The 24,378-nt window shown below is 59.3% G+C and overlaps 1 protein-coding gene across 2 annotated transcripts; it reads left to right on the plus strand.

The window, feature by feature from the left end:
- The first annotated feature begins 1,848 nt into the window (after positions 1-1,848).
- TCF7L1 (transcription factor 7 like 1) lies at positions 1,849-22,389 on the plus strand. 2 transcript variants are annotated; one of them, XM_061351833.1, is made up of 12 exons: positions 1,849-2,131; positions 2,210-2,270; positions 3,017-3,147; positions 17,012-17,095; positions 17,202-17,334; positions 18,559-18,661; positions 18,837-18,920; positions 19,178-19,321; positions 19,387-19,546; positions 20,129-20,236; positions 21,523-21,604; positions 21,678-22,389. In XM_061351833.1, the coding sequence occupies exons 1-12, from the start codon at positions 1,928-1,930 to the stop codon at positions 22,112-22,114; spliced, it is 1,731 nt and encodes a 576-aa protein (XP_061207817.1). In that variant the 5' UTR covers positions 1,849-1,927; the 3' UTR covers positions 22,115-22,389. The 2 variants fall into 2 exon arrangements, with proteins under 2 accessions (XP_061207817.1, XP_061207816.1); XM_061351832.1 differs by having other exon boundaries at positions 1,869-2,131; positions 2,216-2,270.
- Positions 22,390-24,378: the final 1,989 nt, after the last annotated feature.

The following is a 24,378-nucleotide window of genomic DNA, read 5'->3' on the forward strand; positions in this document are numbered from 1 at the left end:
ATCATCTCCTCCATCCCATGGATCTCCCCTTGTTCCTTTATGGATCCCCACTGGAGCTGGGAGACTATTGGGAAAAACAAGGATTTCAGTGATTATTCCTCTCTTTTAGCATCCCGAGACACATCCGGGCTATCCCGAAACCTGGAGCACGGATCTGCATGGGAAGGGGCAGCTCTGAACTCCCCATTCAGCACATGGATGAGGTTCATTACAAGCCGGGTAATGAAACATCTGGAGGGCTGGGAGCGGGGCCGGGCTTCCCACTATTCCCTGAGGAGCTCTGGCCGGGGGGACTGGGGTCACCAGTTATCCCGCTGTTACAAAAGCCTTTTCATGGAGCCTTTGAGGCACAGCAACTGAGGGACCTTTGTGGGGCTGGCAGGGAGCGCTGGGACTGGGGCTCCAGTGAAATGGGGAGGTGGGGATTCCAGCTGGAGCCTGGGGGTCACGGCCAGGCTGAGGGTGGTGAAGCTGATTGGAGGTGCTGGATGAGTCCCTGCTGGGTCTCCCATCACCTGATGGGCACCCATCCCACCCCGGTGTCCCTGTCATGGGGGAATAAGGCCACTGGTGAGGCTGACAGGGACACCACGGTGGGATGGGGATGCTTAGGTTTGATGGGGCACAGGGGCAGGATGGGGATTCCTCAGTGGAAAGAAGAGAAATCCAAATGGGATAGGGACACCCCAGCAGGACAGGGACACCCTGGCAGGATGGGTGGAACAGGGGCACCGAGGTGGGAGGAGGGCACCTGAATGGGATGGGGCAGGGTAGGGACAAGAATGGGATGAGGAGTCACTCTGATGGGATGGGGTGTGCTGGGTGGGATGGAGGCACCCGGATGGGATGGGACACCCTGGATGGGATGGGAAGACTTTGGATGGAATGGAGGTACTTGGGTGGGATATGGGCACCCCAGATAGGGTATTCTGGATGGGGTAGAGGAAGTCTGGATGAGACAGAGGGAGCCTGGATGGGAAGGGGAGCACATGGTATGGGGGGATCATGGAAAGATGGAACACAGATGGGATGGCGGGGGCTCTGGATGGGATGGGGTGTGCTGGATGGGAATGAGAAGGGGTGGGGGGCCCTGGACAGGATGGGGGGGACTGGGACAGGATGAGGGTGGGCACCTTGGACATACAGGGGAGCTCCTGGATGGGATGGGGGACCCCAGACAGAACAGGAGCCCTGTCTGTGTAGGACAGGCCCTGGGTGTGATTGCAGTGACAGGGTCAGGATGGGGGACCTGGGCAGGATGGGGAAAACAGAGAGGGGATGGGGGGACCCTGGATAGGATGGGGGGTCCTGGACAGTATGGGAGCCCTGGCCCTGCAGGGGACACCGTGAACGTACCGGGGAGCCCCTGGATGGAACGGAGGGAACACAGACGGGATGGGATGGGGGGACCTGGATGGGATGGGGGGGACCTGGACGGGATGGGGGGACCTGGACGGGATGGGGGGAGCTGGACGGGATGGGGGGACCTGGACGGGATGGGGGGAGCTGGACGGGATGGGGGGACCTGGACGGGATGGGGGGAGCTGGACGGGATGGGGGGACCTGGATGGGATGGGGGGAGCTGGACGGGATGGGGGGACTTGGACGGGATGGGGGGAGCTGGACGGGATGGGGGGACCTGGACGGGATGGGGGGACCTGGACGGGATGGGGAGCCCCAGGCCGGGCTGCGGAGCCCTGGACGTGGCGGCGCTGCCGTGCCCGGTGCGGGTCCCGCCGTCGGGCGCTCGCCGGTGTCGGGGCCGGTCGCGGGGCGGTGCGAGCGCCCTGCCCTGCCCCGCGGTGTCGGTTTGCAGCCGGGCTCCTCCTCCCCCCGCCGCCCCGCGCATTCCCGACCCTCCCGGGCGGCGGCGGCGGCGGCGGGGCCCGGCGGGGCCGGAGCGGGGCGGCGGGGCCGGACCCCCACGATGCCGCAGCTGGAGCCCGCAGCCGGGGACGATCTGGGGGCCCCCGACGAGCTCATCGCCTTCCAGGACGAGGGCGAGGAGCAGGACAAGGGCGCGGGGCGCGGCTCGGCCCACGGGGACCTGGACGAGCTCAAGTCCTCCCTGGTCAGCGAGACCGAGAACCGCGGCGCCGGCTCCGGCTCTGGCTCCGACCCCGACCCCGAGGTGAGGCCGGGGGGCGGCGGGGGCCGCGGCGGGCGGCGGGACCCGCTCCCGGCCGCTCTCACCGCGCTCTCCCCGCAGGCGGAGCGGCCCCCGCAGCCCCGGGAAAGTTTCCAGAAGCCGCGGGACTATTTGGCTGAAGGTACCGGACCCCCCCCCCCGGCCCGATCCCCCCCCCCCCAGCCCCGGCCCCGGTCCCGGTCCCGGCCCCCGCCGCATCCCCCCGGGACCATCCGACACTTCGCAACTTCTTTGTTTCCGCCCCCGGCTGCGGGCGGGACCCCCCGGGACCCCCCGCGTGTCCAACCCCCCCCCCCCCCCCCTGTATCGTGTCCCCCCTCCACCGGAGGAACCGGTCCCCACGCCCCCCCCCCCGCAGCGATCGCGCCCCCCCCCCCCCGGTAACCGGCCCCCGATCGCTTCCCACGGATGGATCCGTGTCCGCCCCCAGCGCGGAGCCGTCCCTCGGGACCCCCCGTGCAGACGGGGACCCCCTCGGGGGGGGCGATGGGCTCAGGACACCTCCCCCCTTTCGCTGCCAGCCCAGTGCCCCCCACCTCCACAACTGGGGCGCCCCTTAAGGGGACTGGGGCCCCCCCCGAAGACCCAAGGACCCCCCTGAGATACCTGCGTGCTCCCCCCCCCCAGAAGACCCCTTCAAGGGGTCCCAGAGGGATCTACCTGGGACCCCCCAAGTGGGACCCCCCCTTCGAGAAGAACCAAGGTCCCCCCCCAAGGGACTTCAGCACCCCCAGAGGGACCTTCACCTAACCCCCCCTAATGCCCCCATCTTTGCCCCCCTCATGGGAGCACCCCCATCCCCCGTGTGTGTCCTCCTGACTCCACTGCCTCCTGACTCCCCCCCCCCCCCGTTCCTTCTCTCCCCAGTGGTCCGACGCCAGCAAGATGGGGGTTTCTTTAAGGGCCCCCCCTACCCCGGCTACCCCTTCCTGATGCTCCCCGAGCTGGGCAGCCCCTACCTCGCCAACGGAGCCCTGTCCCCCGGTGGCGCCCGCACCGTAAGTGTCCCCCCGGGCCCCCCAAGACCCTTTCTGGGATGCTCAAACCCCATTCCCCCAAGGGATCTGTTCCCCTCACGTTGAGCTGGTTTGCCCCCTCCCGGGTATAGGGACCCCCCGGGGGTGTCGGTGAGTCTTGGGGGGGGGTTCCTCGCCCTGAAACCTGACCCTGAGCTGCGCCTCTTTTCTCATTGAAAACCTACTTGTTGGAGCTCTCAATGGGCTGATGTTGGAGCTCTCAATGGGCTGACATTGTCTGGCCCTTAGGAAAGTGATTAAGCAAATGGAGTGAGGATTTGGGGAGGGGAAAGAGGGGGGGGTACAAAGGAGAGCGGGATTGACCACCCCCCCACACCTCAGCATCACCCCTCTGCACCCAGAGCATCCCAAACTCCATGGTCCATGGTGAGCCTGGCTGAGAAACTCAAAGTGAATTCAGGGCTCTAAAGTGAATGTAGACACTGGGTTAAACCGGGTTTAGCCACAGGACCCCGTTCCCTGCCTCAGTTTCCCCATCCCAGGAAGGGATGTGCTGTGGTACCCATCAGTCCTGGCTGCATTATTGCAGTTATCCGGGTGGATTTCTCCCTTGGTAGCACCGGAGAGATCAAAGCCCATCCTTTGCCCTATTGGAAGCTGTAATATGGAAAGGAGGGCAAAATTCAGTGCTGTTAAAATGGCTTAAAATCCCAGTTGGGGTCCAGCTTCCCAGTGGCGTCGTGTGACGAGTTTTCTATGTGTTTGGGATTTATTGGAAGTAACTGGTTTGAATGGTGAGGACAGGGGATGTGTTAGAGAAATCACCCGAGTTTGGCTGCTGGCCGGGAGCTGGATAAAGGTTGTATTCCCAGTTTGTCACTTTGGGTCTGAATACGTTTTGGAGATGATGCACAACTGGCCACGATCCCAAATACCGGCAAGGAAAACGGGATAATGAAAAGGGACTGGGATTCGTAAAACCCGGCCACTAACGATGATTTAATGAATCCCAGAAAAGGAGATTAATTAAAAGGAGCTGGGAGAGGAGCTGCTGTTGCATCCCGGGTGTTGATGCTGAGCCTGTTGGGGGATGAGTGGGGATGGGAAAGCCCCGGATTGGGGCTGAATCCCACTGGATCCTATGGAGAGCTGAGCCTGCGGCACTGAGTGGGTGCAGAAGCATCACAGTGGGGGCAAACTGGGAGGGGGTTTTGGGGTGCACTTTGCGTCCCATTGCAACCAGGAGGTGTCTGAAAAGGGAACTGTGCTGCGCCGTATCCCGTTCCATGGAATAACCCCCCCGAGCTCTGTGGCACTCAGCAAACCCCCTCCTCTGGATCCTGGGATACCAACTATAGGGGAGCCTGGGCTGGGACATCCTCCTCGATCCTGCATCCTGGATCCAATGGGGCACAGCATCCCGAGCCCGTTCTGCATCCAGGCACCACCCACCCTCATCCCGGGAAGCTTCGAGGCAAGACCGGACACGTGCGAGCAGCCTTGGGAGCTTTTTGTTTCCCCCTTTCCTTCTTTCCCCCCCTGCATCCATTGGAGGAAATGAGCTGGTCCATGGGATGCGGCCATCCCGGTGGCCACGGCATCCCTGGGGGGGGGATGCGGCTTGGACCGCACTGCTCCGAGTGAGGAAAAGGGGAGATTTTGGAGGGGAAAATCCCCAAATCCCAATAATCTGTGTGCTGGGAGAGGCTCCCTTGATGCTGGGATAGCCATGGCAGCAGCTAAACCACTGGGTGAGCTTTTTGGGGATGAACAAGCAGGCAAGCGGCTGCTCCTGCATCTCTCGTGCTCCCAAATACCTGGAAAGCTGGAAAATGAGTGTGGAATGTGGAATGCCTAAACCAGGAGCAGCACCTCCATCCCTGTGCAAAGAAGCCACGGGATGCTCCAGCTCTTTGGGTTAATCCACTCCAGTATCACCGGTGTTGGTTCCATTCAGGACACTGGAATTTGGGATTTCTCACTCCCCGGCATCTCTATTCTGGAATACTTTGAGGCCCCTCTAAGGTGAGGTTGGAATTTGGCAGGATCTAATGCTGGCGTTGCCATTCAGAGCAGCATTTTAGCCTGGTTTTCCCCATGGCTGCACCGGGAATCAGGAATTGAGGACTCCTGAGGCTGAGTTTGGCTCCGTGGGCTCATCACTCCTCAATTCCCCTAAATAGGATGCTACCCAAGGCCGGATGGGAAGGAAAAGCTCTGGGCACCATGAGTGGAATGGATGCAAACCCCTGCTGCTGCTGCTACACTGGATCCATCCCATCAGGATCATTTGGAGCTAGTGCCTTTTATCCCAACCCTGGAACAACCTGGGGCAAAATCAGGCTGGGATATCCTCTAGGTTGGGAAAGGCATGGAACTGGATGCTCAGCATCCCCAAACCGGTCCCAGCACCACCAGGGAGGTGAAGGTGGGACCATACATTGCTATTGACCAACCTCACATGGGGTTGTCGTGGTTCCATCCCAAAACAAGGACTTTAATCCCAGGAATTCCAGTCTGGAGGCAAGGATTTAAATGCAGCCAAGGCACTCAACCAGCTCCCTGTGCTGAAGTCATCCATGCTCTGGTGTCATTAATGCATCATTGGGTTGTGGCCCTCAAGTCAATGAGGGAGAAAAGCATCACTTGGGCTCCTTTCGGCTTCAGTCCCGCCATTCCCGAGCCCAGCTCCCGATCCCAGCGCGGGACAGAGGCAGATCTGTCTGCAAAGGAAAATCCATCCTGGCCCTGCATGGCTGCCAAGGAAAATGATTCAAATTCCGAGTTTTTGGCAAGAAAAGCCCTTGTTCCCATAGCCGGGCGGGTGCTGCCGGAGCGGGGAGGGCTTTGGCTCGTGCTGCGGCGGGATGTGGGATGGAGGTGTTGGGATGCAGGGGGGCTCAGCATCCATCACCGTTTGGGCTCCCGGCGCTTCCATGGTGTTCACTGGTTTCTTTGGGATTCCCCCCTCCCAGTTTCCGTCCCCACTTGGGAAATAGGAAGGAAAACCAAAGGATTTTCCCCACTTTTTGGCTTCTTTTGCCCAGCATCCGTGCCCATCGCTCCAAACCCAGCCCATGCCTCAGTTTCCCCTGTTGAGCCTCTGCACACAATGCCCCCTTTGTGTCTCTTCCTTAATTATGCCATTCGGCTAATTACCCTGAGGTCTGCTTGGAGGGGCTAAATGAGACCTACAGGAGGTTTCCACTCACCCCCCCCTTTAGCTTCTCCCTCCTCCCTCCCTTTTCCAACACGATTCCCAAATGAAAGCAATGAAGTAAGTGCTCCGGGCGACTCTCATCAGACCTGGTTTTGTTAAGGGGACTTAACACGCATTCATCATCCCGCTGCTATTCCCAGCAGCTGCTTTTCATTAGGTTGCCTTCCTTGAAGTCGCTGGCAGGAGCGGGAGGGAAGAGAGGAACCCGGAGCGAAGCGCCTGGCGCATCCCGGCCGGAGGAAGAGGAGGGATAAGGGCAGAGGAAGGCCGTGATGGCGTGGGTTGAGGGGGCAATGGAATGGGATGGGGAAGGTACCAGGGAGGAGGATGAGGAAGGAGTGATGGTGATGATGGTGATGGTGATACGTGGTTCCACGGCTTCTTTATGGGGTTAGCTTTTGGCAGCTCTGGCACCCTGTGCCCTGGGAATCGATCCCTGATCCCTGGGAATCGATCCCTGATCCCTGGGAATCAATCTCTGATCCCTGGGAATCAATCTCTGATCCCTGGGAATCGATCCCTGATCCCTCGGAATCGATCCCTGATCTGTGGGAATCGATCTCTGATCCCTGGGAATCGATCCCTGATCCCTAGGAATCGATCCCTGATCCCTGGGAATCGATCCCTGATCCCTGGGAATCAATCTCTGATCCCTGGGAATCGATCCCTGAGCTCTGGGAATCGATCCCTGAGCCCTGGGAATCAATCCCTGATCCCTGGGAATCGATCCCTGATCCCTGGGAATCAATCCCTGATCCCTGGGAATCAGTCCCTTAGCCCTGGGAATCAAACCCTGTTCCCTGGGAATCAATCCCTGATCCCTGGGAATCGATCCCTGTTCCCTGGGAATCAATCCCTGATCCCTGGGAATCGATCCCTGTTCCCTGGGAATCAATCCCTGATCCCTGGGAATCGATCCCTTAGCCCTGGGAATCAATCCCTGATCCCTGGGATTGATCCCTGATCCCTGGGGTCAGTCCCTGTGCCCTGGGGAGCCCCCCATGGAGCATGGCAGAGGGCAGGGGAGGCGGGCAGGCCGTGCTGCTGTCCCATGGGTGCTGTCTGGGGTGTTAAAGGACCCCCAAGTGTGCCATGGGTGCCGCTGCCCTGGTGCCCCCCCAAGCCTGGGTGCAGCACCACCCGTCAGGATGCAGAGATGCACCCAGAGGCCGCAGCCACCACAATCAGGAGCTCCATGTCCATTGGGAGCAGCAGGGCTCTCCTTACCCCCATTCCCACCCCAGGGTGGCTTCCAGGGACGCCTCCCATCATTCCAACACCCTGGATGGGCTCTTAAACGTTTTACACATGCAGAAACCCATTCAAACCCCTTCCCGGGTGTCACAGCCCCCAGGTCCAAGGATGCTCAGTGCAGGGGGGGGGCTTGGAGCCAATGGGATTTTTCCTGCCGGGGTGGGATGAGCCCTTTGCACCCGCTGGGATCCCCCCGGCGCGGATGCAGCCGCTGGGGGATGAATGGAGCCATTCAGCGTGATGGACGGGAGCTGAAAGCTGCATACAAAAGCCTGGGGGCAGCAGGGAAAACTTGTTGCCGTCAGGTTTGGGGCTCAGGGAGGGAATTGCGGTCAGTTGGATCCTGGTGTGTCCAATCCCAGCTTGTTCCATGGCTTCTGCAAGCGATAGGGATGCTCCGGGCATCCCTGTGTGAAGGATGCTCTGGGCATCCCTGTGTGAAGGATGCTCCGGGCATCCCTGTGTGGAGGATGCTCTGGGCATCCCTGTGTGAAGGATGCTCTGGGCATCCCTGTGTGGAGGATGCTCTGGGCATCCCTGTGTGAAGGATGCTCCGGGCATCCCTGTGTGAAGGATGCTCCGGGTACCCATGGGCAGTGGATGCTTGGAGCATCCCTGTTTTGGGATGAGGCTCCTAGGAGCTGGCTCTTGGTGTTGCTTGTGAGCCTTATCCTGCTTCCTTCCATCCCTCCCATCCTGCCTTTCCTTTGTGGAGCTGGGTCCAGGCTGTTCCCTGGCATTCCCGATGTGGTAACAGAGGGGCTGTACCTTGAGATAAGGTCGGCTTTAAGCACTGCCTCTCTGTGCTCATCCCAAATGGGGATGTTGTGGGGCTCGTTTTCCAGCTTCCAGACCCTTTTCCTGGTTTCCCATCCCAGTGCTGTTGGCATTTCCCACCTGGTGCCACTGGCTGAGGGGTTTGGGAAGCATCACGGGAACGGTCGAGCATCCTTTAGTGGGGAGTCCCAAGCACCCAGCACCTGCTCCTACCCCAAATCCATGTCCCCAGAGCCATTGGCTTGGGTTGTGTCACTGGGAATGCTGGGATGGGGCACAAAGAGCCATGGGGACAAACTGGGCCGCAGCATTGCACCCCTTCAGAGCCCTTTCAAACCCCAACGGGCAAAGGAAGCATCCCAGCAGGAACTCTTGGGGTTCTCCTGGGCAGGATGCAGGGGTGCAGGACACCCCCAAAAGGGCTCATTCCAGCTGGAAACTGGCAACATCTGGAGGAGATTTGGCTGGGAAGCGGCTGGGAGCGGGAGGAGGGGTGAGGATTTACGGCCTGGTTCTGGGGCTGTAAATCCCAGCTGTAATTGGGATTTCTCCCTCCCTAATTATCCGCGGGGAAGCGGAATGCGGCGGCTCCGTGCAGGGATGCGGGATGGGCCAGGGGATGGGATGCTCCTTGCTTTCCCCTCCTTTTCCTTGCCATGGAGGTGGTTGATCCGGTTCCCTCATCCCATTCCTGCCCTCCTCCGAGTCCCTGAGTGGGATTCGCTTCCCATGGCCCATGGTGGCCTTTGAGAAGGGCTTTTTGCCCCCACCCCCCCCCTTTTTGCCCCATTTCACCCTTTTTCCCCCTCTTTTCCCCCTTTTCTTCCCACTCCTTTCCCTCTTCCCCCCCTTCCATCACCTTTCCCTCTCCCTGCTCCCTCTTTTCCTCCTCCTCTTTCCTTCTCTCCCCCAAATCCCTCCCCTTTCCCTTCTCTTTCCCCCTTCCTTCCTCCTTTTTCCTGCTTCCCCCCTTTTCCCCTCTTTCTCCCCTCTTTTTGCCCCCTTCCTTCCCCTTTTCTCCTCCCCTTTTCCCCATTTCTCCTTCTTTTTCTTCCCTCTTCCCCTTTTCTTCCCCCCTTCCTCCTCTTTTCCTTCCCCCCCTTTTTTCCCCTCCATTTCCCCCTTTTCAGGGCTCAGCCCCCCCCTCCCCGCAGCCTCAGGACCTCCTGCTGGGGCAGATTTGGGCCTTTGCCAGCCTTTGGCTCCCAGGCGGAATTTTGTGGGATCAGGCGATGCCTCGAGCCGAGAAAACCCTTTTCCCTCAGAGCTCCCATTTCCCTGTGACCCCCCCCCACCCCGAGCTGCTGGGAGCCAAATCTGCCTGGTTTTACCCCAAACCAGCCAGAGCTGCTGCTTGTGGGGATGCTGTGGAGCATCCAACACCCAGACAAAGGGTTCTGGGGGCTCCATCAAACACCCCAGAAAATGGACCATTCCCACCTCCCCCGCAGGGTTTTGGGATGGATTCTGGGGGGGGGAAAGGGCTGGATTGGAGGTGGGAAGGGGAAGAGCAAGCGGATGGTTAACCCACAGCTGTGTAAACAGGCCAGGGGGGACCAGCGGGGCCCTGTTCCGGCTTTGCCAAACCCTGGGCATTTGGGATGGAAAAGGGGATGGTGTTTGGGATGGGTCCCTATCCGCACCGCCTGCCCCTCAGGAATGGAGGTGATGTGTGAGGGATACATGGAGGGGTGTTGGGAATGTCCTGGTTGGATGCTTCCCCGGATGCATTCTGGGGCTGTGGGGAATAGGGTGAAGTTGCTGGGTACCGGCATCATTTGGATCTTCTCTACTGGGACATTTCCGGGATGGAGCAGTGCAGGCAAAGGGAGAAGCTGGTGCAGAGGCTTTCATCCCGGAAAAAAGGGGTTTCCCTGGAAAAGCGGCAGCTCAGGTTCCAAATGGACCTTTTATAGCCCAAAAGGAGAGGCTGGTGGAGAAGAGGGTGTCATGGCCTTAAGCCATCCCGTGGGGATGTGCCACGGTGGGATGTTCAACATTGGGATGTGCAATGTTGGGATGCGCAATGCTGGGATGTTCAACACTGGGATGCGCAATGTTGGGGTGTTCAACACTGGGATGTGCCACGTTGGGATGTTCAACATTGGGATATGCAATGCTGGGAAGTTCAACATTGGGATGTGCAATGTTGGGACGTTCAACGCTGGGATGTGCCACGTTGGGATGTTCAATACTGGGATGTGCAGTGTTGGGATGCACAATGCTGGATGTTCAACACTGGGATGTGCTGTGTTGGAATGTTCAAGACTGGGATGTGCAACGTTGGGATGCGCAATGTTGGGATGTTCAACACTGGGATGCGCAATGCTGGGGTGTTCAACACTGGGATGTGCAGCGTTGGGATGCACAATGCTGGATGTTCAACACTGGGATGTGCAGTGCTGGGATGTTCAACATTGGGATGTGCTGTGTTGGGATGCACAATGCTGGATGTTCAACATTGGGATGTGCAGCATTGGGATGCGCAATGCTGGATGTTCAACATTGGGATGTGCTGTGTTGGGATGCACAATGCTGGATGTTCAACACTGGGATGTGCAGCATTGGGATGCGCAATGCTGGATGTTCAACATTGGGATGTGCAATGTTGGGATGTTCAACACTGGGATGTGCAGCATTGGGATGCGCAATGCTGGATGTTCAACATTGGGATGTGCAATGTTGGGATGTTCAATACTGGGATGTGCTGTATTGGGATGCACAATGCTGGGATGTTCAACACTGGGATGTGCAGTGTTGGGATGCGCAGTGCTGGGATGTTCAAGACTGGGATGTGCAGTGTTGGGATGCACAATGCTGGGATGTTCAACACTGGGATGTGCTGTGTTCGGATGTTCAAGACTGGGATGTGCAGTGTTGGGATGTGCTGTGTTGGGATGTTCAACACTGGGATGTGCAGTGTTGGGATGCGCAGTGCTGGGATGTTCAACACTGGGATGTGCAGCATTGGGATGTGCAATGCTGGATGTTCAACACTGGGATGTGCAATGTTGGGACGTTCAACACTGGGATGTGCCACGTTGGGATGCACAATGCTGGGATGTTCAACACTGGGATGTGCAGTGTTGGGATGCACAATGCTGGATGTTCAACACTGGGATGTGCAGTGTTGGGATGTTCAACACTGGGATGTGCAGTGTTGGGATGTTCAACACTGGGATGTGCAGTGTTGGGATGCGCAATGCTGGGATGTTCAACACTGGGATGTGCTGTGTTGGGATGCGCAGTGCTGGGATGTTCAAGACTGGGATGTGCAGTGTTGGGATGCGCAATGCTGGATGTTCAACACTGGGATGTGCAGTGTTGGGATGTTCAACACTGGGATGTGCTGTGTTGGGATGCGCAGTGCTGGGATGTTCAAGACTGGGATGTGCAGTGTTGGGATGCGCAATGCTGGATGTTCAACACTGGGATGTGCAGTGTTGGGAAGTTCAACATTGGGATGTGCAATGTTGTGAAGCGCAATGCTGGGATGTGCAATGTTGGGACATTCAACACTGGGATGTGCCACGTTGGGATGTGCAATACTGGGATGTGCCACGTTGGGATGCGCAATGCTGGGATGTTCAACATCGGGATGTGCAGTGTTGGGATGCGCAGTGCTGGGATGCGCAATGCTGGGATGTTCAACACTGGGATGTGCAGTGTTGGGATGTTCAACACTGGGATGTGCAGTGTTGGGATGCACAATGCTGGGATGTTCAACATTGGGATGTGCACTGTTGGGATGTTCAACACTGGGATGTGCAGTGTTGGGATGTACAGTGCTGGGATGCGCAATGCTGGGATGTTCAACACTGGGATGTGCCACGTTGGGATGTTCAACACTGGGATGTGCAGTGTTGGGATGCGCAATGGCAGAGCCTGGAGGTGTAACACCAGGACCAGCAACCCCCGGGATACACAACCCTGTGCTGTGAGCTGCTGGGACATGCAATGTGGGATATGTGATCCTGGGACGTGGAGCACTGTGACATGCAGCGCTGGGATATGCAACACCGCCATATGCACTCCTGGGACACGGAACACCAGGATATGCAATCCTGGGACACGTGGTGCCAGGGTTTGCAATGCTGGGATATGATACTGGGACATGTGTTGCTGGGACATGCAACACCAGGACGCACAATGGAGGGACACACAGCACCGGGACACACAGCACTGGGACACACAGCATGGAATGGCAGCCATGTGATGCTGGGACACACAGCACTGGGACACACAGCACTGGGACATACAGCATGGAATGGCAGCCATGTGATGCTGGGACACACAGCACTGGGACACACAGCACTGGGACACACAGCACCGGGACACACAGCATGGAATGCCAGCCATGTGATGCTGGGACACACAGCACTGGGACACACAGCACTGGGACACACAGCACCAGGACATACAGCATGGAATGCCAGCCATGTGATGCTGGGACACACAGCACTGGGACACACAGCACCGGGACACACAGCACCGGGACACACAGCACCAACCCTGCCACCAGCCAGGACCTTTCCCCCCCTTCCCAGGAAGAACATCTGAGCTGGGATCCAGCCCCACACATGGAAGAGGAGAGGAAATCCGCTCATTCCAGCCCCTAATTGGGCACTGGGGATCCTATGGAGCTGCTGCCTCCTCCCTGAGCATGGAGGTCAGAAACCACCAGCACCACCAGCACCACCAGCACCACCGCTTCCTCTGTGCTGGGGCCACGGTCCGGGGTCACCCCACCCGTGGAGGGGATGGATGATGGATGGATGCATGGATGGATGCATGGATGGACTGGAGCCTCCATTGTGGTCCTAACGCCGGCTGGCAGGGAAGGGGTTAACTCCCTGCTTTTAATTGGGGGGTGGCTGGTAACGAGGACCCAGAACTTGCTCTAATCTCTCTGGAATGTGACCGATTTTCAACCATTTCCCCCCTCCTGGTTTTGTTCCCCCCCTAATAGCTCCAGTGTGCCGCTCGCGCCGGCCCCGCACGTGCGGGGACACTGGGAGCTGTGTCCGCGCTTCCCGAGGGGAAGGGGCTTCAGTTTTCCACATTAGCACTGAACCGTTCGCCACCACCCCCCCCTCTCTTTGTATATTTTGAAAGGGTCCCCCCCTTCCTCTCCCCTCCCCGGCCTCCCGAAACGGCCTCACCATGAGAAGAAGCCTTTTATACCCCCGGCTTCCCCCCCTTGCGCCGTCCCCCAGCGGCTTCTCCGCTTACAGAATAGACGAGAAAGCCCCTTTGTGAGGGGGGCAGCGGGCAGGGGATGGTGAGGAGGAGCCACGGGCACCCGGTGGGGACATGGGGGGCATCTCCTGCCGTGCCCCGGCCCCATTGGGTGGTGAGGACCAGAGCATGGCCATAGGGAGCTTAAAGCTCACCCAGCTCCAACCCCTGCCATGGGCAGGGACCCCTTCCACTGGAGCAGCTTGCTCCAAGCCCCTGTGTCCAACCTGGCCTTGAGCACTGCCAGGGATGGGGAAGTGTTCTTGTCTGGCCCCAGCCATGGGGATGCCCATCTTGTGCGTTGCCCTTTGGAGCATCATGGAGGTGCTGGGGTATCTCGTGTGCGGCCCCAGTGCAGCCATGGGGACGTTGGGGCATCCCCTGCATCGCCTTGGCATGGGCACAGGGGTGTTGGAGCGAGTGCAGAGGAGGCCATGGGGATGCTGCGAGGGCTGGAGCAGCTCTGCTCTGGAGCCAGGCTGAGAGAGCTGGGCTGGGGCAGCCTGGAGAAGAGAAGGCTCCTGAAGGGGAGACCTGAGAGCAGCTCCAGTGCCTAAAGGGGCTGCAGGAAACCTGGAGAGGGGCTTGGGACAAGGGCCTGTAGGGACAGGCCAAGGGGAATGGCTTGAACCTGCCCGAGGGGAGACTGAGCTGAGCTCTGAGGCAGACCCAAACCCGCATGATTCTTCATTGGGCCACCTCTGGCACGGCCTCAGGGATGCTCATGGCACTGCCTCGGCCACGCTGCCGCTGGGAGCATCTCCAGGAGCATCCCCATGCTAAACCCTCTCCCCATCCAGCTCCAGTGGCCCTCGGCTCTGCAGAGCCAGCCCGGTGGTGCTGGGCTGTTGTTGGCAGGCAGACCCAGCCCGGGTCCGGCACTGCTCACATACCAGGCGTGCTCCAGCGAGCCCTGGCTCCCTGCCTCCTCCTCCACAAGTGGCCTCTGGTTGTGGCTCCCTGGTACTGATGGGTCCTTCCTGCCACCGTTATCCCAGCAGGGCCAGGAATCTCCCTTGGGGATAGTGCGTGGAGCATCGGGACCGGGGTGCTGGAGCATCCCTGTGCGCGCAATGGGGATGGGTGAGCGGTTTGAGGCCTTGGAGTAGGATTTGGGGGGGTTCCCTGTGCCTGCACTGGGGTTCACAGGAAATCCTCACCCTGGGCTCATTGGGATCATGCTGTATCCAGTGGGGCTTCCAGCAGCAGCATCCCAGCACGCTCTGGATGGGCTTCACTCGGCTCTTGGGGCTGGTGGGGTTGTGGCTTACCCGGGGTTGTGGGGTTGGTGGTGGAGTGGGACCGAGCACCAATGGACAGGGGGTGCTGGAAGAGGGCTGGGGATGGAATACTGGGAATGGAGAGGGGTGATACTGGTGACATAGGAAGGATGCTGGAGACAGAGGGGGGTGCACTGGAGGTGCAGGAGAAGAAGCAGAATGGATGTCGGGGGGGTACTGGAGATGCAGGAAGTGGTGCAGGAAAGGATGGGGGCACGCAGGAAGGGATGCAGGAGGGGATGGGGGGACACAGGAAGGGATGCAGGAGGGGATGGGGGGAAGCAGGAGAGGATAGAGGGAAGCATGGGGGGATGCAGTAGGTGTGTCCGGATGGATGCAGGAAGGAATGGGGATGTAGAAGGGGACAGGGAGAAGCAGGAGGGGATAGGTGGATGCAGGAGGGATGCAGGAGGGTATAGGTGAATGTAGGAGGGATGCAGGGGGGGATAGGTGAATGCAGGGGCGGGATGCAGGAAAGGATGGGGGATGCAGGAGGGGATGGGGAGAAGTGAGAGGGGATAGGTGGATGCAGGAGGGGATAGGTGAATGGAGGGGGGATGCAGGAAAGGATGGGGGATGCAGGAGGGGACAGGGAGAAGCAGGAGGGTATAGGTGAATGCAGGAGGGATGCAGGAGGGGATAGGTGGATGCAGGGGGGATGCAGGAGGGGATGGGGAGAAGCAGGAGGGTATAGGTGGATGCAGGAGGGATGCAGGAGGGGATAGGTGAATGCACGCGGGATGCAGGAAAGGATGGGGGATGCAGGGGGGATGCAGGAGGGGATAGGGGGATGCAGGGGGGATGCAGGAAAGGATGGGGGATGCAGGAGGGGATGGGGAGAAGCAAGAGGGTATAGGTGGATGCAGGAGGGATGCAGGAGGGGATAGGTGGATGCAGGGGGGATGCAGGAGGGGATAGGGGGATGCATGGGGGATGCAGGAAAGGATGGGGGATGCAGGAGGGGATGGGGAGAAGCAAGAGGGTATAGGTGGATGCAGGAGGGATGCAGGAGGGGATAGGTGGATGCAGGGGGGATGCAGGAAAGGATGGGGGATGCAGGAGGGGATGGGGAGAAGCAAGAGGGTATAGGTGAATGCAGGAGGGATGCAGGAGGGGATAGGGGGATGCAGGGGGGATGCAGGAGGGGATGGGGATGCAGGGGGATGGGGGATGTAGGAAGGAGGGATGCAGGGGATAGGAGGGGAGATGCGGGTGCAGGAAAGGATGGGGGGCAGGAGGGGATGGGGAGAAGTTGGAGGGTATAGGTGAATGCAGGAGGGATGCAGGAGGGGATAGGTGGATGCAGGGGGGATGCAGGAAAGGATGGGGGATGCAGGAGGGGATGGGGGATGTAGGAGAGGATGGGGATGCAGGAGGGATGCAGGAGGGGATAGGTGAATGCAGGGGGGATGCAGGAAAGGATGGGGGATGCAGGAGGCGATGGGGGTGCAGGAAGGGATGAGGGGCACAGGATGGATGCTGGAGGCAATGAGGAGCTGCTGGAGCCTGGGGAAGCGGGAGGCGATGCAGGAGGCACATGGGACACTTTGGGGTCCCTTGCAGAGGCCACGCTGGCAGGGAAGCCCGTGCCCAGGCAGGCAGGGGTTAACGCTCCCGCAGCTCCTCGCTGGGGCTGGGTTTCCCTTCCAGCTGCTTGGGATCAGGATCAGGAGGGTTTGGACGTGGGGAAATTCCTGCGCGCAGCTGCGGCCCGTCCGGGGCCACATTCCCCAGCTCCGGCATCCCGAGGGAGCCGCCTCCGGCCGCGCCACAAAGCACCTTTCTTTGGGGTGTCCGACCCCCCCACAATAACCCCGCATTTGCCCTCCCTGCAGCGTGGGGCTGGGTTTGTGCCCTGTGGCAATGGGAGGTTGGTGCCCGAGTCCAAGGGGGCTGCTCTAGGTGGCATCAGCGTGGGCAGGGAGGGATGTGGGGATGGTGGCTCCCCAGTGAGGGAGCAGGGATTTGGGGTTGGGGTTTGGCTGGAAACAGCCCCGTGTGCCCCCAAAACCCCTTTGCCACCAGCCCAGGGTCACCCCCATGGGTCAGGGGGCCCCAGCCGGGACTGGGGGTGTTTGGGGTCTGGTGCAGGCCATGACCCCCAGCTCCCCTGCAGTACCTGCAGATGAAGTGGCCGCTGCTGGACGTGCCCGCTGGTGCCACATTGAAGGACAGCCGCTCACCCTCACCCGCACACTTGGTAAGAGCATCCGCATCCCACCGGGATGAGGGGTACCCAGGGGAACCCCGCTCCAGCTCCCAGTGATGCTGATGGGAGCTCGCTTCATCCCTCCCTCCCTCCCCAGTCGAACAAGGTGCCGGTGGTGCAGCACGCCCATCACATGCACCCGCTGACGCCGCTCATCACCTACAGCAACGACCACTTCTCACCGGGTTCACCCCCCGGGCACCTCTCACCCGAGATCGACCCCAAGACGGGTGAGCAAAGGGACCGGAGCTGTGCTGGGAATGGGGGGGTCTCTGTTGGATGGGCCCACTGCTTCCCGATGGATTCCACAGCTGGGCGCTGGGTGGTGGGAAGGGGATGGAGCTGGTGGATGGGGATGGGTCCTCGCCTGGCTCAGGGTTGGTTGGGGTGAGTGGGATCCTTCCGGGTCTCAGCATCCCCTCCCCATGCTGCTGATGAGCAGAAGGGTGCTGGGAGAGAGGTGGGATGCTTGGAGGAAGATGGGATGCTTGGAGGAAGATGGGATGCTTGGAGTGAAATGGGATGCTTGGAGGAAGATGGGATGCTTGGAGTGAAATGGGATGCTTGGAGTGAAATGGGATGCTTGGAGGAAGATGGGATGCTTGGAGGAAGATGGGATGCTTGGAGGAAGATGGGATGCTTGGAGTGAAATGGGATGCTTGGAGGAAGATGGGATGCTTGGAGGAAGATGGGATGCTTGGAGGAAGATGGGATGCTTGGAGGAAGATGGGATGCTTGGAGTGAAATGGGATGCTTGGAGTGAAATGGGATGCTTGGAGGAAGATGGGATGCTTGGAGGAAGATGGGATGCTTGGAGTGAAATGGGATGCTTGGAGTGAAATGGAATGCTTGGAGGAAGATGGGATGCTTGGAGGAAGATGGGATGCTTGGAGGAAGATGGGATGCTTGGAGGAAGATGGGATGCTTGGGGGAAGGTGGGATGCTTGGAGGAAGATGGGATGCTTGGAGGAAAATGGGATGCTTGGAGGAAGATGGGATGCTTGGAGTGAAATGGGATGCTTGGAGTGAAATGGGATGCTTGGAGGAAAATGGAATGCTTGGGAGTGAAATGGGATGCTTGGAGTGAAATGGGATGCTTGGAGTGAAATGAGATGCTTGGAGGAAGATGGGATGCTTGGAAGGAGATGGGATGCTTGGAGGAAGACAGGGTGATTGGAAGGAGATGGGATGCTTGGAGGGAGACAGCATGATCGGAAGGAGATGGGATGCTTTGAAGAAGACAGGATGCTTGGAAGGAGATGGGATGCTTGGGGGGAGACAGGGTGATTGGAAGGAGATGGGATGCTTGGAGGGACACAGGATGCTTGGGGGGAGCTGGAGTGCTCAGAGGAAGGGTGCATGGGGGCAGACGAGTCACTGGGAGCCCAGTGTGTGCTCAGGGACCGTGCCCATGTTCTAACACCTTCCCCTTCCCCTCCCTCCCTCCTCGGCAGGAATCCCACGGCCGCCGCACCCCTCGGAGCTGCCCCCCTATTACCCGCTGTCACCGGGAGCCGTGGGCCAGATCCCGCACCCGCTGGGCTGGCTCGTGCCGCAGTAAGGAGGGGCCATGTCCCGTGGGCCCCCTTCTCTTCCCACTTCATCCCATTGTCCACGCAGTGGGATGCTGATGGGGCGGGTGGGAAGGGGGGAGATGGGGATATGGAGATGGGACCAAGGGGATGGGCAGGGGTGGGTTCTCCATTCTCCACTAAAGCTGGTGTGCTTGCAGGCAAGGGCAGCCCGTGTACTCCATCCCTCCCGGTGGCTTCCGGCATCCCTACCCTGCCCTCGCCATGAACGCCTCCATGTCCAGGTTTGTCTCTGCAAGGGATGAGGAACCCTCCTTGGGCACCCCAGAGGTGGCAGTGGGATCTTAGCTCCATCCCTGATTTGGTCCCCATGGGCAGGGGGAAAGTGCCAACCCATGAGCATCACTTGGGTACATGATACACCATGGAGCTGGTGCTCTCTTAACCGAGGAGGTTCTCAGGAGGGTTTGGGTTGGAACCCGTGGCTCTTGGTGCCAATGGGGAGCTGAGAAGCCCTCTCACCCTGCTCCCTCTGCTCCAGTTTGATGTCCAGCCGCTTCTCCCCACACATGGTCCCCCCCCCGACCCATGCACTGCATCCCTCGGGCATCCCGCACCCCACCATCGTCTCGCCCATCGTGAAGCAGGAACCCAGCCAGCCCAGCGTCAGCCCCGGAGGCAACACGTGAGTGTGGGGCAGAGCACCCCAGGGACAGGGGCAGAGCGGGTCCTGACCCCATCTCGTTGCAGGAAATCCCCCGTCACTGTGAAGAAGGAGGAGGAGAAGAAGCCCCACATCAAGAAGCCGCTGAACGCCTTCATGTTGTACATGAAGGAGATGAGGGCCAAGGTGGTGGCCGAGTGCACGCTGAAGGAGAGCGCTGCCATCAACCAGATCCTGGGCAGACGGGTACGGGCATTTCCATTGGCGTTGGCCTTGTGTCCCTGTGCTGGTTTGGGTTGGAGGGAACCTTAAAGCTCCTCCAGCTTCAACCCCTTCCATAGAGCAGCTTGCTCCAAGCCCCTGTGTCCAACCTGGCCTTGAGCACTGCCAGGGATGGGGCAGCCACAGCTTCTCTGGGCACCCTGTGCCAGCGCCTCAGCACCCTCACAGGGAAGAGCTTCTGCCTAAGAGCTCAGCTCTGCCTCCCCTCGGGCAGGTTCAAGCCATTCCAAGGTGGGAATGGGATGTGAGCCCTGCAGGCACAGGGCAGCGTGTCCTGGGAGCTGCAGCGTGGTCTCTTCTCCCTTCTCCCTTCTCCCTTCTCCCTTCTCCCTTCTCCCTTCTCCTCCCTTCTCCCTTCTCCTCCCTTCTCCCTTCTCCCTTCTCCCTTCTCCCTTCTCCCTTCTCCCTTCTCCCTTCTCCCTTCTCCCTTCTCCCTTCTCCCTTCTCCCTTCTCCCTTCTCCCTTCTCCCTTCTCCCTTCTCCCTTCTCCCTTCTCCCTTCTCCCTTCTCCTCTCCTCTCCTCTCCTCTCCTGTTCTCCCCTGCAGTGGCACTCGCTGTCGCGGGAGGAGCAGGCGAAGTACTACGAGCTGGCACGGAAGGAGCGGCAGCTCCACTCGCAGCTCTACCCAACGTGGTCAGCGCGGGACAACTACGTAAGTGATGGGATGTGGGAGCGGCGGGGATGGGGGCCTGGGATGGGGTCTCTGTCTGGGGTGAGGTGTCCATTGGGATGGGGTGTCCATTGGGATGGGGTGTCCATTGGGATGTGTCCATCTGGGATGAGGTGTCCATTGGGATGGGCTGTCCATCTGGGATGTGTCCATCTGGGATGAGGTGTCCATCTGGGATGGGGTGTCCATCTGGGATGTGTCCATCTGGGATGAGGTGTCCATCTGGGATGGGGTGTCCATCTGGGATGTGTTCATCTGGGATGTGTCCATCTGGGATGTGTCCATCTGGGATGTGTCCATCTGGGATGGGGTGTCCATTGGGATGAGGTGTCCATTGGGATGAGGTGTCCATCTGGGATGGGGTGTCCATCTGGGATGTGTCCATCTGGGATGGGGTGTCCGTCTGGGATGTGTTCATCTGGGATGTGTCCATCTGGGATGTGTCCATCTGGGATGTGTCCATCTGGGATGAGGTGTCCATTGGGATGGGGTGTCTATCTGGGATGGAGTGTCCACTGGGATGGGGTGTCCATTGGGATGGGGTGTCCACCTGGGATGAGGTGTCCATTGGGATGGGGTGTCCATCTGGGATGGGGTGTCCATTGGGATGGGGTGTCCATCTGGGATGTGTCCATCTGGGATGGGGTCTCTGTCTGGGATGGGGTGTCCATTGGGATGGGGTGTCCATTGGGATGGGGTGTCCATCTGGGATGTGTCCATCTGGGATGGGGTGTCCATTGGGATGGGGTGTCCATCTGGGATGGGGTGTCCATTGGATGGAGTGTCTATCTGGGATGAGGTGTCCATTGGGACGGGGTGTCCATCTGGGATGAGGTGTCCATTGAGATGGGGTGTCCATCTGGGATGGGGTGTCCATTGGGATGGGGTGTCCATCTGGGATGTGTCCATCTGGGATGATGTGTCCATCCGGGATGGGGTCTCTGTCTGGGATGAGGTGTCCATCTGGGATGTGACCATCTGGAATGTGTCCATCTGGGATGGGGTGTCCATTGGGATGAGGTGTCCATCTGGGATGAGGTGTCCATCTGGGATGTGTCCATCTGGGATAGGGTGTCCATCTGGGATGCGGTGTCCCCTCCTGTCCCTCGCTCTATGTTTGGCTCATTGCTCTGCTCATGGAGCAACCTGAGCTGCTGGTGCTGAGTCCCTGCAGATGCACCCCTCTCAGGGGCACCCTCATCCCTACCAACACCCCCGGGGTCTCTCCGGTGTCCCAAACCCCCTGAGCACTTCCTAACCCTCCCCAGGGCAAGAAGAAGAAGAGGAAGCGGGAGAAGCTGGCACAGCAGCAACAGCAGCAACAGCAGCATCAGAGCCACGACACAGACAGTGAGTACCACCCCCCCCAGCCCCATTCCCCCTATGGGGCTGCTCCCACTCACTCCATCCCACCCCATCCCAGGCTCCCTGGTATCCAAGAGCAAGAAGCCATGCGTGCAGTACCTGCCGGCCGACAAGCCCTGCGCCAGCCCTGCCTCATCGCACGGCAGCATGCTGGACTCGCCCGCCACGCCATCGGCAGCGCTGGCATCGCCGGCCGCGCCGGCAGCCACGCACTCGGAGCAGGCGCAGCCGCTGTCGCTCACCACCAAGCCGGAGGCCAGGCTCGGCGTGCATTCAGCCACCTTCCTCTCGGGCAAAGCCTCCTCTTCCTCCTCCTCCTCAAGCCTCAGCAGCCCGCCCTCGCTCCTCTCCAGACCCATCCCCTTCACCTCAGTGCCCTCCACGCCTCTCCTATCCTCGCCTCCATCCTTCGCGGCCACCATCCCGTCCCCACCGGCTGCTCTGGCCGTGCTGCAGACGCAGCCCCTCTCCTTGGTCACCAAACCTGCTGACTAAGGGAAAACCTTGTTCCGTCCCCCACCCCTGCTTCTCAGCCCCGGCCCGTCCGTCCCCTCCCTGCTGTACATTGCAGAAGCCACAATCAAGATTCAAACGCAGCCAAAACCGTTATTGGTCAATATTTGACCCTTTCTGAACTCTTTTGTAAGCAGACTCTGGAGGAAGGGGCTTTCTGCTCACACCTAAAGACCGTTTTTATTAATAAAAAAGCAAAAAACCACAAAAAAAAAGAAGAAAAAGCCCTTCCATAAGCTGCCCATGATGGAAACCTGCGGGAACAAAGCGAGTGCTCCCAATGCCAGGGGCAATCCAGCACGGAACGCAGCGGGCATCGCATCCATCCCGGAGGGCAAGAGCAGAAACACCAGCGACTGACCCGCTCCTGTCCTGTGGCTCTGCTCCCGGCCACAGCGATGCCTGGATCCTGCCCTGGGGATGCTCCGTGCCGCGGCCGTACCGGGGCTGAGCCCTGGCTTGGGGGTGTTTTCTCCCCATAAAACCCTGTTCTTTTTCACTAAAGGAAATAAAACCTCAGCTGTAACTCGCTGCGTGAGCGTGGTCAGTGCAGGGAGCGCTCCCTGCCCATCGCTGCCTCCTCCACAGCGCTCCGGTGCCACCGCATCCCAGCAAGCATCAGCCTGGGGTGCTCTGGTCCAGCCCCAGGTGCTTCCCTCGATGGGTACAGGGTGGTTTTGGGGTGTCCATTGGGGAGATACAGGCAGCAGGGTACGGGGTTTGGGTGAAGGAGGTGATGGGGTGCCGGAGGAGCGGGTGCTGTCTCATAGCAGGAGATGCAGGGTGCCCTGTGCCTGCTGCTTCCAACCCAGGGATGACACATGAGGATGAGAAAGGACCTGCACAAAAGCCACCCATGGGCACGCCATGGGTTTTCAACCAGTTGGAAGTTGTGGGTCAGTTTAACACTTGAGCTCATCAAGACTCCTCCTGTGCTATGTTTTTAACAGGGAAATCTCTCATTTTCAAGCTTCCCACTGAAAATCACAACCGTGTTTTTCTCTTGCAGGTTTAACCCCGTGCTGCTCCTGCCCAGGGGTGCTTTGTGCTGTCTATAGTCCTGTTCCATTCCCTTTCCTGAACCTCTTGGTTTGCACTGCCCAGGACCCAGCCTGGCTCCTCTCCCCCTGGCCCAGTGCTTGCATAGGGGGGGACCACGGTGTCCTCAGGCTCCCAGCAGCACCCAGACCCTCCCTGGGTGATGGGCTGAGCCCTTCCCACTCAGCTCTCAGTTTGGGGGTGCTTTTGCTCATTAATGGTATAACTGCTCCCTTTGCTGTGACATTTCTCTTTCCCTTTCCAGTGCTGAGCTGCTCGAGGAGCCACCAGGGAAGTGCTTTTAGCAGCAGATGTCCATGTGGAGGTAGAGGGGAAAAGGGACCATCCCCGCATCTTGTCCTTGAGGAGGATGCTGTCCTCATTACCAGATGTTGTGTGAGACAAGCGTGTGCCGTGGGGTGATGCCAGCATCTGGAACCCCATCGGATGGAACCCGGAGCATCTTTAGACCCTGCTGCAGCCCAGAGAGCCCTGATTTGGTGGCTGTTCCCACTCCACACAGGAGCTGGTTTGAGGTCCTTGCTTTCAAAGAACCCATCTGAAGCACTGGGCTAGGGCACGGTGCCTCCACCCCGGTACCCAAGAGCACCAGGCACGCAGCTTGCATTGATGGCATCCTGATGGTGCAAGATGCAGGCTCCAAAGGATCAGAGAGCCCCTGGAACCACGTGTGCCCATGGACTGGAAGCATCAAAACGCTGCTCCCATCATAGAGGCCGTTCCAAGGAGCCGGTTTCCATGCCTGGCTCGCATGCGGCCCCGCCGTGCCCAACACCGGGAGCGGGCTGCAGGCAAACAACTGCTTGAATTAGATTTCATGGGAAATTAAAGGCATGAAGAGACCTGTCACAAGAATTAGAGCCTGAACCGGAGCCAGACAGCTTCCAACAGATGTTGGACTTCAGCAGGAGAATATTCCTTTGTTTTGCTCTGCCTTTTCCCATACAGAAAAGGAACATCTGTTCCGATGCCTTCGCAGTGCTCCCAAACTGGGATAGGCTTGGATTATAGAAGAGAAGCAACTGGGCACCAAAGGCCTCTTGGCTTCTCCTGCAGGCTGGTTCTGTGTTGCTCCATCTCAAGAGGACACGTTGGAGCTCTCTTAGCTGATGGTGGTATCTACATACCCTTCATGCTGTATGGAAGTGTTGCATTTAGACAGGTTCCCAATAGGAAGCCACTGCACA

Source organism: Neopsephotus bourkii, unplaced genomic scaffold (assembly GCF_033783945.1).
Source record: "Neopsephotus bourkii isolate Nb327-2 ecotype Australia unplaced genomic scaffold, CSIRO-AGI_Nbou_v1 NB_610, whole genome shotgun sequence".
Taxonomy (NCBI): domain Eukaryota; kingdom Metazoa; phylum Chordata; class Aves; order Psittaciformes; family Psittacidae; genus Neopsephotus; species Neopsephotus bourkii.